Source organism: Gavia stellata, chromosome 4 (genome assembly GCF_030936135.1).
Source record: "Gavia stellata isolate bGavSte3 chromosome 4, bGavSte3.hap2, whole genome shotgun sequence".
Lineage (NCBI taxonomy): Eukaryota > Metazoa > Chordata > Aves > Gaviiformes > Gaviidae > Gavia > Gavia stellata.
In genome coordinates this window covers 14896637-14913902 of record NC_082597.1, presented here as the reverse complement: position 1 = coordinate 14913902, position 17266 = coordinate 14896637, and the positions used below count along the sequence as shown (strand labels likewise).

The window sequence follows — 17266 nt, the reverse complement described above, 5'->3', positions numbered from 1 at the left end:
CTCAGATGGGTATTAGCATTAGAGAAGAAACAGGTATACTTGTAGTACAACAGCAAGGATTATTTACCTGGAGTTTCACTATTATCCCTTTACTTCCAGGCTCACATCAGTTTTTCTGTCAGAACTGCAAGTAAAGTGACAACCAGAGCATACATAGCATGAACAGCCTTTGAGAATTTCTAAGAGACAATTTGCAGGTTTTTCTCTACTCTTCAGACACCAAGAATCTAGCTTGCAGCAATGTACCACAAATGACTACCCATTTGCTTTTAAAATGTTACAGCGGAACCTACTTAGGCAGCCATCAACCATGACTGCACAAAGGGTGCTTAATTACCCATTCCTGTAATTCTGTGCTACCTGCATTTTCTCATGAGCATGCTCTATGTGAGAATTAGCTCAGTTGCATAGACTGTTTACACAAAGGGCAAATACATTTCTAAGAAAAATATTTCAGTAAGTGGCACCAACAGTGAAGAAGGAGAAAGTCTTCCTTTTTATTGAGACTTAAACTAAATTCTGATTTATAGTGGAGAGCACTGAAAGTCTCCAAGATTTGGTCTTTCTGACCAAGGTGAGGTTGCCTCTCTCCACCCAGTTGCAGAAAATCAGTGTTGGCTGCTGTTCCTCTAAGTCACTCCATAAACAGATCCTCTTCTCTATGTATGCTGCCTTTCCTGCATGCCACCACCTATCCACTCAAAGGAGTCATAGTTGAACAACCAGAACACGTACAGGAAGAAGGAAAAAGTGAAATACTAAATCTTGTGGGAACTTAAAGCTAGTGCACTCATCTGCATGGTCCCAGGATGTGGCTTGAATATCTTGGTAACTCCTTGGGTATCAACTGTACTTCTGTTCCCTGCAGCAATTCTTGCCAACAGAAATCCCTACTGCGTGCCAGTATGTTGGGGATGCTGAAAACCAGTGGTCTGAACAATCTGTCACTCATGTAAGTTCAAAAGAGAATCAGCGTGGTGGCACTCGCTCGCACTGTGAGTAAATTAAATGAGCCATGAGCTATATATCTGGATATGCTGCAGTTCTTTTCTGAAAGAAAAAGCAAGTCAAAAAGGAAGTGTAACACTCTGCTGAACGCTGAAGTGACCAAATAAATAGGATCAGTTAAACCCCGCTTATCTGTCAGTCACTCCTCCCTGTACGAAAGCAGTCCTTTCAAGCCTGCCCATGATGAGCACGGCCTCAGTACTTGCTTGGGTTCCTAAGCTGATGCATTTCAAGCTATGTCATCTGCTTATGTTACCCAATCATTTTGGTCTTGTCATACAAGGGAAAAACCTGGTTTGGCCAAATGTGTTGCATCACATGTATTTCCAGTGCACGGAATGAAAGGCTAAAATAATCCCCATGAGTTTTGCTCCAAAATTCAGAACTGCACTGCCATGACTGCAAAATGACAGATGTCAAAACCGAGCCGAGTACCTCATTAATGCAGAGATAAACACACAGAATATGTTGTTTGGAATGACAACCCAGTGTGTTTATATATGTATACCACTATTTATCGTCCTACAGATGGTTGCTCACAGTGATGTAGATCCTCATAATATGTTTAATTTTCCTTTTTCCTATTCTAGGTTATTACCATTTTTCCTTGTTTACACTGACCTCTACTAAGATGTCCTAGAGATCTCTGAGTTTTTCTAAGGGTGAGGGATCATGTTGCACAAAGCAGACCCAGAATCCACATGCAATCAGTTCTTTGCAGCAGTAACAGCCCATGCCTGTAGAGCATTTTTTAAGGAATCATCTCACTCTCATTTTACATCTGGGAAAACTCAAAAGGTGAAATGGCTTACCCAAGGTCACACAGCAGGCTCTGTTCAGTACATAGTTACTATTGTTGCAAATTGGGTAGCTAATCAAGCTCATGTTACTCACACCACTCAAAAAAAATTCAAACGATAATTATTATTTTTACTGCAATTTGCACGGCAGTCAGGCTGGAGGCCACAATCAGGATTCAGCTTATGTTGGGCTCTGTTCAAACATCAAATCAAATCCAGTCCCCGCTCCAGGGGCCTTGCAGTCTCAGTAGGGACATAATTCTGTGAGAACACAAAACGCAACGGAAAGGGAGGGAAGGAGAGAGGGAGGGACAGAAGGCAGTAATGTCAATGTAAGGTTTCACATTGTTTTGGATAACTGTGAAGTTTGGAAGCTTATTATTACTTAAATTATTTAGGTGGGTAAGAAATATAAGCACATTACTGACAGCCTCTTGTCTAGTTATTAGGTAGCAGTTTATCTTCATAATCTTAATTGCACAAACACTTTACTTTCATCCTATGGTCTTTGATTACATTGACAGACAGCAACCGGATCCTGCTATTCACTCTATGGGGGACTGACTGACACTGCACTAACCCCATACTTACATTACCTTGTACTTTCTAAAGAGGGATATACTTAATTTTACAGCTCCCTCTCTAATCTGCTGCTAGGGCAATTATTCCTGTAGACCTTTTTATACGATCTGTGCTTAAATATTTTAAGCACGTGACAATTTGGTATACTAGCTATAAGCTAACAGAACCATTTCACTCATGCTAACTTTTACTAAGGTCTGCAGTAGTTTAATATGTATTAACTCCCACCTTACAGTCTGTCACTGCATCCTAATGCGGCTCCATGATAGCAATATGTTAAATACCAAATGACCATATAGACATTCCTCTTTAAAAGACTTAACTGAGTATAAAATTGATTGCACAAGGCTCGCTTTATGTTTACATCATAAAGACAAATTTTCTCTTCTTGTGGAGTCACTCTGCATTTCATCTGATGGTACAGCAGGATATTGAACATTACCAGTGTGCAGTGAGATTTCAATATAATGTCATACAATATAAGAATTAATAGCTCCTCTAATACTGAATGGTATAAACACAATGGGATTATTTGCAACAGTAAGGTTGCTCAGTACCAAGTCAGGATTGCTGACCAGTCCTTAGAAGTTAACCACTTAGTTTTCTGGTATGGATCTGCTACCCCATTATTTATTATAACGCATGTATTTGTATAATAATGAAAAAGGGTATACAGGAAATATTTGATTGACATCCATAACCTCAGATGGGTGGGTATTTTTTCTGGATTTGAGCTAAGCCAAGCATTTAAAACATGTTTCCAACCCATCAAAGCATGTGCTTAAATCCCTTGCTCAGCTGATGGAGTCTGTTGAAACAAATGGGCAGCTATTCACTGACGCTAACAGATTCTAGATCGTCACAATAATACCATAATGTACTCTAGAAGAGCTTGAGAAATCACAATTTAAATATATTATTTTACGTAACAAAAGAATGAGTATTCATTTACAATTACTTTCCTTGCTCCTATTCTCAATTGGCTAAATCCACATACAAATTAATGAGCTATCACAAAGTCTGTTGAGGATACAGCATCAAAAACTAAGGCATTGCAGAACTTACTTACATAAAAAATACTAATGCAATTTCATTTTAGACTATTAAAACTTTTCAGAAAATGTTAGGTATGCATTACTACCTGCATTTATTCCTCTCTGACAGGTATCACTGATGCTGAGCAGAAATGAGCTATTTACTTAAATGATCAGAACCTGACTTCTAGTACTACAATAAATGGAAGCAATAAATAGCAACAGCTTTGTTTAGCAATTGTCAATATCTATTCTGCAGCTCTTCATACACTATCCACTAACCTCCTTCAGCATCAGGTAATTCAAATTCCTTTATCGTATTTCTGATACCTGCATTTATGACACTGTGGCTCTATTTTAATCCCAGGCAAAAGCGATTAAGAAGGAACTATGAATGACAGTACATCGCTAATTTAGAACAAAATACTTGTTTAATCATCCCTAAACTCAACTTTATAAATCCAAGACACAGGCAAGCCTGATTTAATAAAATCCAATGTATGAAAGCATAGTCTATGTCTACATTAGCAAGTTGTGTATTGTAACAGACTGGATGTAAAAAGTGAAACACCGCTTAGGACCTAATATCCACAATGTGTGTGTTTCAGAGGTTTCACTTTGGACCAGCCCTAGTCTGGTCCAGTGGGAGGCATGCACATTAGTGGTAGAAGTGCATCAGGTTACTCCTGGAGGATATCTGGTTCAGTTTATTTAGAAAGAAACCCAGTTTGCATATCCCAACACTGCTCCACAATGTGAATCAAATTGTAGTAAGTTGGGACAACTGGAAGATTAACTTTAAAAATGCATTCCTGACCAAAACTAAAACACTCCTACAGTCAGCCCCATGGATGGTTCCCTTGCAGACCACTGGCCAAAGCAGGCAGTTCTAGCTGGCTACACAGGCACTCCGTCAGCTCCAGGATCTCTGAAGGCTTATCCAGATGACAGAACAGCCATGCCACCCATGCGTGGTGGCTCTGTTCAGAACAGCTCATATCCAGGGCTAATTAGGTGCCTGAGACCAGCTGGCTTCATAACCACAGAGGGCGGGATTCAGGTCCAGACTGAGAAACCTAAATGAAAGTGTTTTACAGGCAAGTTAGGAGCGTAAGCTAGGGTTTGATTCACTTGCCAGCATGCTGGTGCCTAATGCTACTTGAGCTGTTCTACCACTCATGAGACATCTGCGTGTAGATGACAGAGAACCTATAGAAGACATGTGTCCTTCTGGAAAAGCAGACAGGAGCCTGGAGGCATTTTAAGCACAGACACCTGGATGTAAGCAACTGCCTGATGGCTTAGCCTTCACAGACTTCACATCATATCCTAAGACCCTGAACACTCCTGGATTCACTGCAGAAACTCTTGACTGGCCTTGCCAGAGCCAGGTTAGGTCTGCCAAGGCCAATGATGATACCACCCTACTGCAGTCCAACAAGCTAAGCCAGATCTGCATAGTCAGGTATCTCAGTGCACGTTCTCTGGCACATCCCTGCTGTTGTATCTATGCTTACCCATCACCAGATGTACTGTAAAGTAAAATGGAGTTGTCTGTAGAAGTGTGTTTTGCATTTGGTTCACACTTGATTTGGGAAAAAGCAGCCCCAAGGAAGAAAAAAAATTACACCTCTTGGGAGGAGACAAAAATGCAGTTACAATTTCCCAGACAACCTCACTTTTGCCTCAGCACAATTCCTCCAACATACCATATAATTAAAATGAAATGAAATGTTGTGTTGTATGTTTAACACTCAGCTATTAAATATACCATCTTAGGTTCATATAGAAACTCACCAAATTCAGTGAGGCTGAATTTAAACCCAGATACTTGTATCTGCAGATCTCTCCCTAAGGGTCTAAAATCCCAAAGAGACATTTTTAAGTATGCATACTGCATGCGATAGCTTTCATAGAAATGTACAAGACTGAGTGTGTTTCATTTGAAGCTCAGGGTGTGCCTTATATAGTTGTTTGATGCACTGAACACTTGTTTATCGCGTTGACAAATTGCTCCCTCCTCTCTCTCCCTCTCAAACTGCCACAGGAGACAGGAAAGGAGGCAGCAAGGATGGAACAGGGAACTCCACATTGCTCTGCTTCCCATCCTGCGTGAGCAAGGACCACTTGATGGCCTTTCATTCTGCACCAGTGAGTCCATGCCACCACTATCGCCTTGCTCCTCAAGGTTGACAAAGGGTGAAGTGTCAGCTTGGAAGTGACTGTTCGTGAGCCAGCTAATGATATCATACTAACTGATGAATCCGATCAAATACAAATGCCTGACATGAACTAAATGCAAGCGATTGTGGCTGGTTAGCCATTAGCATGTTTAGACTATTTTGAACTATATAGTATAATGACGATGAATTACAATCTCAAGCTTTTGATTTTACTGATGTTCTAATAGAACTTCACCAGTAATAGGAAGGCTAAATACTAAGACACAGCAACCAAGTAATAATTAACTTTCTTTAGAGGAACATAAAGCTACAAGGATGAATAATTTTATTTTCACGGAAAGTCTAATACTTCTGTCACAGAATTAATCTTAAAACTTTGAATTAACTCTTTGCGAAGCTATACTGAATGTCTTTCAAGTAAAGACTCAATGCATAACAGTTTTATAGTGTTCAAAGATGTATTAGCCAAGCTGAAGATAGCTGGGGAAAATCTGATTTTGAAACATGCGGTCTACATCAGAGAGAAGATTCATTTATGATTTTTAGGCTCATGGGTAACATTCTTCCACTATCTCTAGGTGAAAAACTTGTGGCTTGTTCCGCGTTTTTGATCGCTTCTTCCTCTTGCCAAAGATTACAAACATCTTTCTTTTTCAAGGTCATTACTAAGTCTAGTTTCAAAGCTAACTACTTTTCACGCAAGTTTTTCATTGTCATATTTTTCAGAAATTAATACTACGGCACTGAGTTGCAGTTATAAATTGGTTTAAATTAAAGGACTACATTCCATGTCACCTTAACTTTCCTGCACAGATAATTCTTGAGCTCCTCATTTCAAGTCTTTGCTGCATATTGGTTATGTCTACACGGATAAATTAAGCAGTGCCAGGGAGCACTCCCAGGCATTGAAACTCAACTGTCTACACTATTAAATTGTAACAATTGTCCCACAGCATGTGTCACAGGAGTGTTTTTAGTCTGTTCCAACTAACAATCTTCCAAAATATTGCCAGGGCACAGTTTGCAAGTTAGGACATGCCAGGAATGGTTCCCAATAGGCAGCATGAGTCTGGTGACCCAGTTTTAGAAGGTAAAAAAATGTAATAGCATGGACACTGGCCAGTGTGCCAGCTGACTCTGCACCAGAGGGTGGTTCTGGACATGCTTAATTTGCGGGTACAGGCATAGCCACTGCACCCCTCTGTTGGGCCCTGACAAGCTGAGGTGATGACTTGATACGGAAATGTCTGAACCTAACTTAGAAGACTGTTAATCTTCGAGAAGCAGAGACTCACTTATGTAGGTATTTAACGCTTAAATGCTGTCATCTGGGCTGTTGCAAAACAACCCTCTCCAAGACTCTTCTTGCCCACATCAAAACACTCCATGTTACAAAGAGCTGAGGAGCATTCGCTTTTCTGCAGCCATTCCAGAAGGCTGTTACTGCAGAGGAAGAGGCAGGAGGTCAGACGGGAGGAAAATACACTGCTGCTAGCCCGCCCTCCTCCCCTCCCTGCTAAAATCTTCCCTGATCTTAAGAGATCTTGGCCTATTTTATTCACACTTCTGCTGCACACGAAGTTCATCACAACAAATAAAGTATTGTAGGGCAGAGGTTGCAGAGGTACAGTCTAGCATGGCAGTACAAGACACATTCTGGCCATGTTAATCGCATGAGATCACTCACCTTATTCAATGAACTTCTACAAGTAAGGCGCATGACTTTTGACTTTTAGCAGTAAACAAAAGAACCTCCCAAGGCTTCGCAAGTAGTGTTTTCTAAACCTCTCAACTCAGAATATTTGTTTTTGACCTTGCAAGTACAGCATGTCTAGCTTTCTTCTCTATAAACTTTTCTTTCTGAAAGATAACCAGAAAAATGAGGAAAGCGGAATGTGTGACAACTCAACTGTTTGTAATAATTTATTTCAAACCATTTATTCGGTAATGCTCTCCTTCTGATGCAGTCTCAATTACTTGATTGAATAATATTTTCTGAAATAGCACATGATGTGCTTGTGTCAAAGAGGCTCTCCACAGAGGCCATCAGCTACCTTCTAAAAATCAATGAAATTCATAAATTTGCATCTGGCTTCTCAAGGAGAAAATAATGGAACCTTCTCCCCCAGTACGTATGACATTGTCTTTCTAAGGTCAGCTTGTTTCAAGTCTTCTGCATCTCTGAATGCCAACGTGAAGACGGATAATATCTTTATTAGAACAGATAGATCTTGAAGTGTATTATATTCCCCTTCTTAAGGATTCTAGCCGGAATTCTCTCTTAGTAATTGGGATTTGCACACTGTTCCACACAGTAATGCATATTCTAGCTATTCACTCTGTCATGCTGCCACTGCATTTTTAACAATGCTGATAGCAACTGATGTTATCGAATTCTGCAGACTTTTCAGGCTCTAGGCTTGTTCATGTCTTTTTTTCATTTCACCACTTCTGAGCAAAAATGTTTTTATTTTTTTCCTTTGCGATGCCTCACTACTGTGACCCTGCCATTCCTCACAGCTGGATCTTGTTAGTTTTCAGATATTGAGTCCACACTGTCTGATCACACCACAGATTTTCTGTTCTGATGTTTGCTGTCTTTATGTTTGCAACATCAAAGCTAATGCTGTTTATACCACAGTGCTAAAAAGGTTTACTTCTCAAAAGTTAAAATAACCTTAGTGTTTGAAATCTAGCCTTCTTTTATTCCATACCTTCTACTGCAGCTAATATATGTATGTTTCTCCTCTTCCTGCCTTCATTGTCCCATATAGCAATTCTCTTCATTAAACTTTTAGAAAGAATTTTTGAAAGAACTCAGCAGCAGCTGTATCCTATGCCAGTGAAGACCCTTCAGGTGCAAGAAAGTAGAGCTGTGCCAACACCAGATGGTTTCCAAAACACCACTCCCATTTCTCCTTCGCAACGGTATTCAAGTTCTCCGCTCCCCACATTTCAACAGGTGATACTCTCTTCTTTTAAACTCTCTCCCAGTTTCTTTCTCCCCTCCTTTCTTTCCTCCCATAGTTCTTTTTCTCAGTGAAATGGAATTCATCCTCAAATTGCCTGGATAACTTCATGCATTACCTTTTATATCTTAATATTCTGTTATCTTCGTGTTTTTCAAACAGTGGACCACAGCCCCCAGGATGTTCATAAAAGGCAACTGAGAGAGTTATAAGATGCTGAAATTTTTATTACACTCTAAAACAAAAGAAAATATCTTTTCTCCATTCCCAAAACACCTTTATCCTTAAAAAACAAGTTTTGCTGTCAAAATCTCAAATCACTCATACAAATAAATGATACACACTTCTTACATGATATATTTTAGCCAGGTTCCCTGTGGGATCAAGACTGATGTGGCTGTGTGATTTGGAGCCTGATGACCAATTTCAACCAAATTCGACTGAGAAGAATTTCCTTGCCTCCAAGACACTAAACTTTTGCAAGTTTTGTGAAAAAGCTGGTTCCTGAGCAGAGCAGAAAGGATCCCAAATTCCCACCAGTGGGAAGACAGGGATAGTTTATTCTTTAACAAATCTAGGTGGCAACTTGAGGACATCAAATTAACACACAAATAGCTTTCTGTCAGCTATAATATGTGCTGTGTTCTTGTCAACTACACAGATGAAGAAACCACTGTAAAGAGGAGTTGGAGAGTTTAGCTGCCAAAGACAAGAGATGACGGGATGCAGGAGAGAACTTTTGGTATTGTGAGCACAGGGTATTTGGGGAAAGAAGTAACTTGGAGAGGCGATAGCAGGGCACAGCATTCCTCCCTCATTTCCACTGTTCACAAGATACACCTTTTACCTTCATTTTTATAGCTAAAGCATGACATACATGAAAATGTTTACTTCAAACAAGGTAATGAAACCAAAAAGGCTGCACAGCCCCATCACTCATTTCACCCACAACTTACCAATAAAACCTTCAGTTCTCCATCTTTCCAACCTACCCAGCTAACCTTCCAACACCGAGCACTTCCCAAGCAAGTATGGCAATACGCATCACAGCCAGTGTGACAGCAGCAGAGCGGAGGCTACCTTGGGGCACTCCCAGCCCAAGAATGAGGGAGACCCTGGGGATCTCTATTAAGCCCAACGGGAAACTTTCCTCTGGAGCTGAACAAACAGGAAATCATATTGGCAGCATGATTTCTCATCTGGGAAAAAGAAGCACGTGCACTGGGCCCGCTTGAATTATTAGATGTCCTTATAGGTTTGATGAGATAGTCTATTTGTTGGCAAGCAGGGCACTCAGCTCTTTCCCTGCTCCCTGCCCATCCGCACAGCTCCAGCACCCCATTTCCCCAAGATGTAGAGGCAATCCTCATTTTACCATGGTCAGAGGCTTCAGTATCCCTCATTTGGCAGAATTTTCTCCCCAAAGGCCCGACACCCACTACAGCTCACAGACTACTAAATAACCTCAGTGACTTTACCCTGTGGGTGTGGTGGGGGTTGTTAATGCTCTTATTAAAGTCAGCATCAATGCTGAAACTGAGTTCAAAAACCTGCTCTGTGTTCCTGGACTTGGCTTCCTCTCCCTTTGGCCTCCTGTGTGCCTCTCACTTTACAACTGCGGTACATGATGGGAACAAAAGCTGGCAGCAGTGTTGGTTAAGATCCTTTGTTTCTGGTGAGTTAGGCCACGCCTTTTAGAAAGAGGCACCCAATCTTATGTAAAGAAGAAACCACTGTAAAGATAATTAACAAATGAAACTTAACAGGATACAAATGTACATATCTCATGGCTAATGCAAATTTGTGTAACTTCAGCTTCCAAACACAGCATTTGTCAAGTTAAGGAGCACTACATGACTTGAGATCTCCCCCTGTAGGTCCTCATACACCATAGTCTGTCAATTTTTAATCTTTTGAATAGGAAGAATTTTCAACCTTTTAGCTCTTCTTCCTTCATTTATTTAAGTTAGTCCTGAAACCCTTTCTACTTTATACTTGAAAGGGAGTCTTGACAGATGTTTGACCTGGATAGAGCGGGCACGGGAACCACTGTGGGCAAGGGCAGTCCCATTTTTTGCGTACACATTTAGGGATCACATTTGACTTCTTAAGTGCAGCACTGCAGTGAGAGCTCACGTGCAGATGCCCATCTACCACAGCCTCTAATTTATCTTCTAAATAACTGTTTTCCATAACACATAATTTCCATAATTGTCCCATCAGTAGGACACCTACATTTTGATCCCCAGAAGTCTTACACTGCATTTGGTGTATTAAAATACAGGCTGTTGAAGCAAGCCCAGGCTGTGATGACATCACAATCGGTCTATAGAATTAGCTATCTTTACTATAATTTATTAAACAAATAACTATAATTTATTAAACAAATAATTTTTGTGCCACCTGCAAAGTTCAGCAGCCATAAATGTATATTACTCTCCCAACTAATTGTTAAGGATACTGAGGCTACAAACAAGATCCTCGTCTGACTCCACTAGACACCCTGCTCAAACCCTGCTGCAAGACTGGGGTTTTTTCTAGCCTTCTGGAATTTACCCCTATACCAAGATCTGACAAACAGCAGTAACAAAGGCTCCGAGAGCATCAAGGTCAAGCCTTTTAAGATTCTTATATAAATGTCACCTGGTCCTGCAGACTGATTTCAAGTATAAAGGCAAACAACAACCGAGCTACAATGAAGAATTTCACTTTTTCATTCTGAAACAATTCCCTGTTTAAAATGAACTTTTAACTGTGGCATGTAATAACCTCTCTCTTACGGCTGTTTTGGCTCCAAAGAAATGGCAATGGAGTAATACGAAACCAGTTTCGAAAACTGGTTTAAAACAGGTCCAGGGAGAACCTGGGGAACCACAGAAAGATTGATATCTGCACCACGTACATCAGTAAGAACTATGAAAGACAACAGAGTTATGTCGGCACGTGCACAAACATGGCATATTTGTGTGATGAAACAAAGTGAGTAAAGTAGGACCAACACACCTATTTTAAGTCATTTTTCACAAAACTACTAGAGTTCTCCAAAGAGGTAAAAAATAACGCGTACTGTGGAAATTTTCATTAACGAAGTCCACTTGGATTTCCAAAAGACATTTGATTAATCTGTCATTCATAAGTCTTAAAAAAGGTAAAGTCCCAGAGAATAAAAATAAATGTCCTTGCAAGGATAAATAATTAGAAACAGATGGTAGGAGAATACGGTCAATTTTCCAAGCGGAGAGAGGTCAATGGTGGAGTCCTGCAGGGATCTGTGCTGGAACTTGGGACCTGCTCACTTATTTATAAATGAGCTGGAAAACAAGGTAAATGGTGAGGTGACAAAGTTTGCTGCTGATATTCATTCAAGGTAGCTAAGATAAGGGCTGACTATGAAGAAAGACTTTACAATACTGACTAAGCAATAAAAAGGCAAATTAAATTAAATGTAGATAAACAAATATGAAGTCATTTCTTTGAGGGGAAAAAACCTAACTACACAAAATGATGTGCTCCAAGGTGACTATTACCACTTTAGGACTGAAATCTTGGGGTTATAATAGGTAGTTCTGTGAAAACATCAGCCCACGGATCACTAACAGTGAAAAAGTGAGTATTAGAAATTACTAGGAAAGGAACAAAGAATGAAAGAGATAATATTATTATGCCACTGTATAAATGGCTGGTTTGTCTGTCTTGAATATTGCGTGTAGTTCTGGTCCCACCACCTCTGAAAGGATACAGCAGACTGGAAATGGCTGCAGGCACGGCAGCAGGGATGATCAGGCATGGTACAACCTAATGACTAAGGAATGGCTAAGAATCCAAAGATTCATCAGGTCTCAAGACAGGTAACTGAAGGGATGCAGCAAAGGTGTAATCAGGACGAGCACAGCGGAAGGTGTCTGGGAGTCCCCTGTTCACAGCCTCTTCCAATACATGAGCTGGGGGGATCAAATGAAATGGGCAGGTACAAGGTTTAAAACATAAACCCTACTGAATCTTCACACAACATGCGTTAAGCTGTGGAACTCCTTGCTCTGGGGCACTGTAAACGCTAAAAGTTTACACAGGTTCAAAAAGTGACCAAAGTCATAAAAAAGAAATTCCAGCAAGAGCTTTTAAATGCCAAGAATTATCTCAGGAAATCCCTGAACGCAAGTGCTGGAGGACAGACAGTACCAACGGCAAAATGAGCTTTCGCTGCTCTGATGGGGGCTCATGTTATAGACCACTGTCAGACATTACTGGCTTGTGGTTTGATGAAGTACAGAGGTTTTATATTGTTTTGTTCCACTGTCCTCTTATTGTGGGCATGGGCTTATGCATCTCCTGAAAAACATATATATCGGTTTCATCCTACTTGTCCATGGGACACTTCTATGCCTTTCTTTTGCTTTCTCTACTTTTCTCTTTCCTGTAACTTGCAACATCCTAGTAAAGAAAAAAATGTAATGACAAATGTCTAATAATGAAAAAAATCACAATGGCAGAACTGAAGTATTTAATTTATTTAACTTACATAGGAATAAATCACAAGAAGTAGCTTTATGTGTGAGGTCTCTTGCAAACTTTAGATGCAGGGTAGTAAAGAGCAATAATACCTCATTTCTAACACTTTCACTAAGTGTTTGTGTTCATGCAGCTACTCAAATTAGGTAAGTGTACATGCAAGTGTTTGTACATATAATTTTGAAATTGCAGAAGGGGAGGCTAGGAGATGGAGAACGAGGCTGCCAAGACCGGCTCTCAAGATATCAAGTGTACCCTGACAGCACATGGAACAAAAAAAGCAGTCTAAGCCATAGCAAAATCCTAAGGGAGTCTAATGTACGTTGTCCTCATGCACACAAAGGAAATAGCTTTTTTCCTAGGATTTTTGTGCTTAATCATGTCATAAACATGATTAGACTGCGACAAGGATTGAAAATGCATGTGTCCAAGATATTGCTTATCTTTTCCTTATTTAAAAAACACCTCTTCAAAACAAGAGCTGTATCACGCTGACAATTTATAATGACTCATGCAGGACAGAATGTGATCAAAATCTTTCTTTTAAAGAAATTAGTTCCTAAGCTTTTATTTGCAATCCTAAATCAAGCATGATCCCACATCGAAAAACTGGTTCTAAGGAGATTTAAATTACATCAAGTATTATTATATAATCTAACTGTGAACTCTAACACTACTAAGGTACATAATAGCAAGCAATATCAAAGCTATACTCACATACTTGCTTATTTTACTACTTCATGTTCAATTTTGTTCCTGTACTACACAGAACTATATGCATATGTAGATGACATTACTATATTGTTATTTGTGAGATAAGCATCTTAGGCTTATTATTGCCTATTACTTATACTCTCAAAACAGCAAAATAATAACAGAAATAGGTCATATAGCTCATAGAAAACCTATCAGAACTCATTGTAACTCTCGTCCTGCACATTTTATTCTAAATTTTCCTTCTGTCCCACCACCATTGCTTTCTTCTTCAAAGGATGCAACCCGAGCCAATATGGATTTTCTGATAGTTTTCTCTCCCTTTGAGGAAACTTTTTTGAAGTAATACAGAAATGAACAGTCAGGTAAATGCTGAATTAAGGTACAACATTCAGCAAACAACAAAGTCAGGCCCTTTCAACACCCAACATTGTTTCAGTTCTTCCAGGGCATTCATGTACAAACCGGGAAAGGTGGCCAATAACCACTTGTCTATACATCTATTCCCCTATTATTTTAATTTTGGAGGTAAGCAGTCTGAAAAGTGATTCAGCTGCTGACGTGAAACTCCTTTTGTTGACTTTTAATGCCAACAGTGCATCTACCAGCTTTGGAGATCACAAAAATTCTGTGTTATTTTGCCTGAAAACATATCTTCAGTGTCACACCTGCACAAGTGCAGCATGGTATAGACTGGTTGTGCTCCTGTAGACCAGCTGCATGCAGTCATTTCTAAACATTATTATTCACCTGTGCAGAAATGCAGTAAAGGAATCAGATGCGTTTTTGTCTGCCTTGCACTAGCTTCTGTTGGCATGAAGCACTGGAACCATATAAACACCATTATCTCTGATGTTGGGAAGTATAAGGGATCTGGAAATTGTGCTGTCCTACTGCATAGTAGACATGAACAAAACAGGCTGAGGATGCACCAAACCAGTGAATATTCATGCCACCTTTTACCAACAGAGCCATAAGGAGAGGAGACAGCTGAAAGCAAAAGTCCTTAATGGAGCAGAGGAGACATCAGTGGTGCAAAGATGAAACAGTTTGCTCTGCCTGGAGCCAAGTGACATGAATGTGTACAATTAATAAAACCATATCAGAATGCGTGTTACTGAACAGACAAAGTAGCCACCAGCATCAAAGAGGATTCCCAATGCAGAGATAACGAACCCAAACCTAGTCTCACTGGAATCGGGGAAAAATCTACCAACCTCAAGTGATTGCAGATCAATCCCCAAGTGATAAAGAAAGAAACCATACGGAAACTTAAGTGACAGAAACAGCATAAAAATATATATAACACACATAAAAACAGCATCGCAGAGAGAAATGGTTAAAGCTGTTTCATACAAACCAGAAATTTCCACTAAGCCTCATGGACTAGGTGGCAAATTGAATAATGCTGAAGCTGCTCAGCAAACAACTCAGAAGAATTATTGCTCGGAAACTGAAATGAATGTAGGTCAATTAAGGGGACTGAAAAAGTGATTGTGAACCCATTCTGGAGACATTTTGCTCTCTCTCCCTAACAGATTATTCCTGCAAAGCCAAAACTTCTCAATTTCAGGGTTTTATCAGGAGGACAAATAGAAGGTATGCTTTGATTTTAGACTTTTTTTTCCCACATGATGCAAGAATTGATCTTTTCTATCTCGCTAAAACTGATTTTACTATTATCTCAACTCTACAGACCATTCTTTTCTCCTCCTCTGCCTCCCAGCTGCAGACAAATCATCAGTTCTCTACTAACTCAGAGAGAAAGCTGTGTTGGAAATGCAAAAAGGGATGTCCTGGTGTTCTCCCTCTTTCTTATCATGCGCTTTCCCCAGGGAGACACTGGATGTGATGGGGAAAGTCAAATGAAGTCAGGAGACCTTCTGAGTCAAAACCAGCAACTGAAATGAGTTTTTTTTCTTTACACTCCTAGCATACAGAGAAAAATAAACCTTATGAACAGGGGGAACAGACCCCAACCAAAACTCATGCATGTAACATCCAATGACCTCATCTGCCCTTCCAGTTGGCCAGCAGAAGACCTCGCCATCCGCTCCCGCTGCACGGAAGCGGGCTCTGTCTTGACCAGGCTCAGGACTAACCTTCAACAGGCTGGCAGTTGCCTTCACCCACCGTTGCCCGCCTGAGGCGTCCCCACGGCCCCCACTGCCATTTTCTCCTGACCTTTAGCGATAGACCAAGCGCTGGAGGACAGCCTGGGGCTGCCGCTGCCCGGCAGCCCTCCCTGGGGCTGTTTGATGCTCACGGGTCGGTTCACAGGCCGAAACCGCACAATTGCTCCGGGAACCCCTGCTCCTCGGGGGGTGCGAGGGGCTGAGGGCTAAGCCTGACCTCGACCCACGCCCGGTACCGACGCGGGCGGTGGGGCGGCCCGGGGCAGGCACCGGCACCGCTCTGCAACGCGGCTGACGCGTCCCCCCCCCGCCCAGCACCAGCTCCCCTGCCTGCCCCGGCGGGGCACCCCGGGCCCGTGCTGCCCACCCCCCCCCCCCACCGCTCCCCCTACCCCCTCCCGGCCCGGGCGGCCGCCGGCACCGCAAGTTTCTCCGGGGCCGCTCGTGCCCCCCGCGGGGCCGGGGAGGGCAGGGCCGGGCAGGGCGGCGCGGAGCCCCTCCAGGGCCGGGGCCGCTGCCCCCACTCACCCGAGGTCAGCTGCATCCAGGCACAGATCTTGTAGACGGTGGCTGTGTTGCAGAAGAAGAAGAGGATGAAGCAGACGATGCAGGCGATGATGAGCATCATCGACAGCCCGATGAAGAAGGAGGCAGCTTTGAAGGCTCCCGAGGGCAGGCTGGAGAAGTCCGTGAAGCTGCCCCGGCAGGTGAGTTCCCGGCTGAAGCCGTTGCCGATGCAGTAGTGGAAGAGCCCGAAGTAGCCTGCCTGCGGGGTGTCCACGCCGTCCCCGATCCAGTAGGGCTGGATGAAGCACACCACGTTGACGATGGCAAAGCAGATGGTGAAGATGGCCCAGAGCACGCCGATGGCCCGCGAGTTCCTCACGTAGTTGGTGTGGTAGATCTTGGCCGCCTCCTGAGCCGGGAGCATCCCCGCTGCTGCCGCTCCTGACGAGCCTGCTCCTGTCGCCGCCGTCCCTGCAGCCGCTCCGGGCATCCTCGCCGAGAAGTTCCCCCTCCCCTTCCTCCTCCTCCTCCTCGCCTCTCCTCCTCCTCCTTCTCCTCCTCCTCCCCGCTCGCTCGACGCGGCGCTCTGCCGCCGCCGCTGCGTGCGAGAGCCGACAAGCCCCTCCGCCGGGCTTCAGCGGCTCCGCGCCAGCACCAGCAGCAGCAGCGGCGGCGGCAGCACCGACACGGCCCGCCGCCGCCTATCGGGGCTCAGCGCTGCCGGCCGCCGCGCACCGCCCGCCCTGCAGCCCGCCCTCCCGCCGCCGCCCGCGGCTCCTCGCCGCGCTGGGCGCCAACCGACAGAGCGCCCGCCGCGGGGCCAAA

At 42.6% G+C, this 17266-nt stretch overlaps 1 protein-coding gene across 1 annotated transcript in view; it reads right to left on the bottom strand.

Annotated features, from left to right (window-relative positions):
- LHFPL3 (LHFPL tetraspan subfamily member 3) overlaps positions 1–16931 on the bottom strand; it is a 173349-nt gene extending 156418 nt beyond the window's left edge. The window contains exon 1 of the mRNA XM_059816019.1: positions 16463–16931. Coding sequence (XP_059672002.1) covers positions 16463–16931 — 469 coding nt within the window. The remainder of the gene's footprint in view (positions 1–16462) is intronic.
- Between the last annotated feature and the right edge of the window lie 335 nt (positions 16932–17266).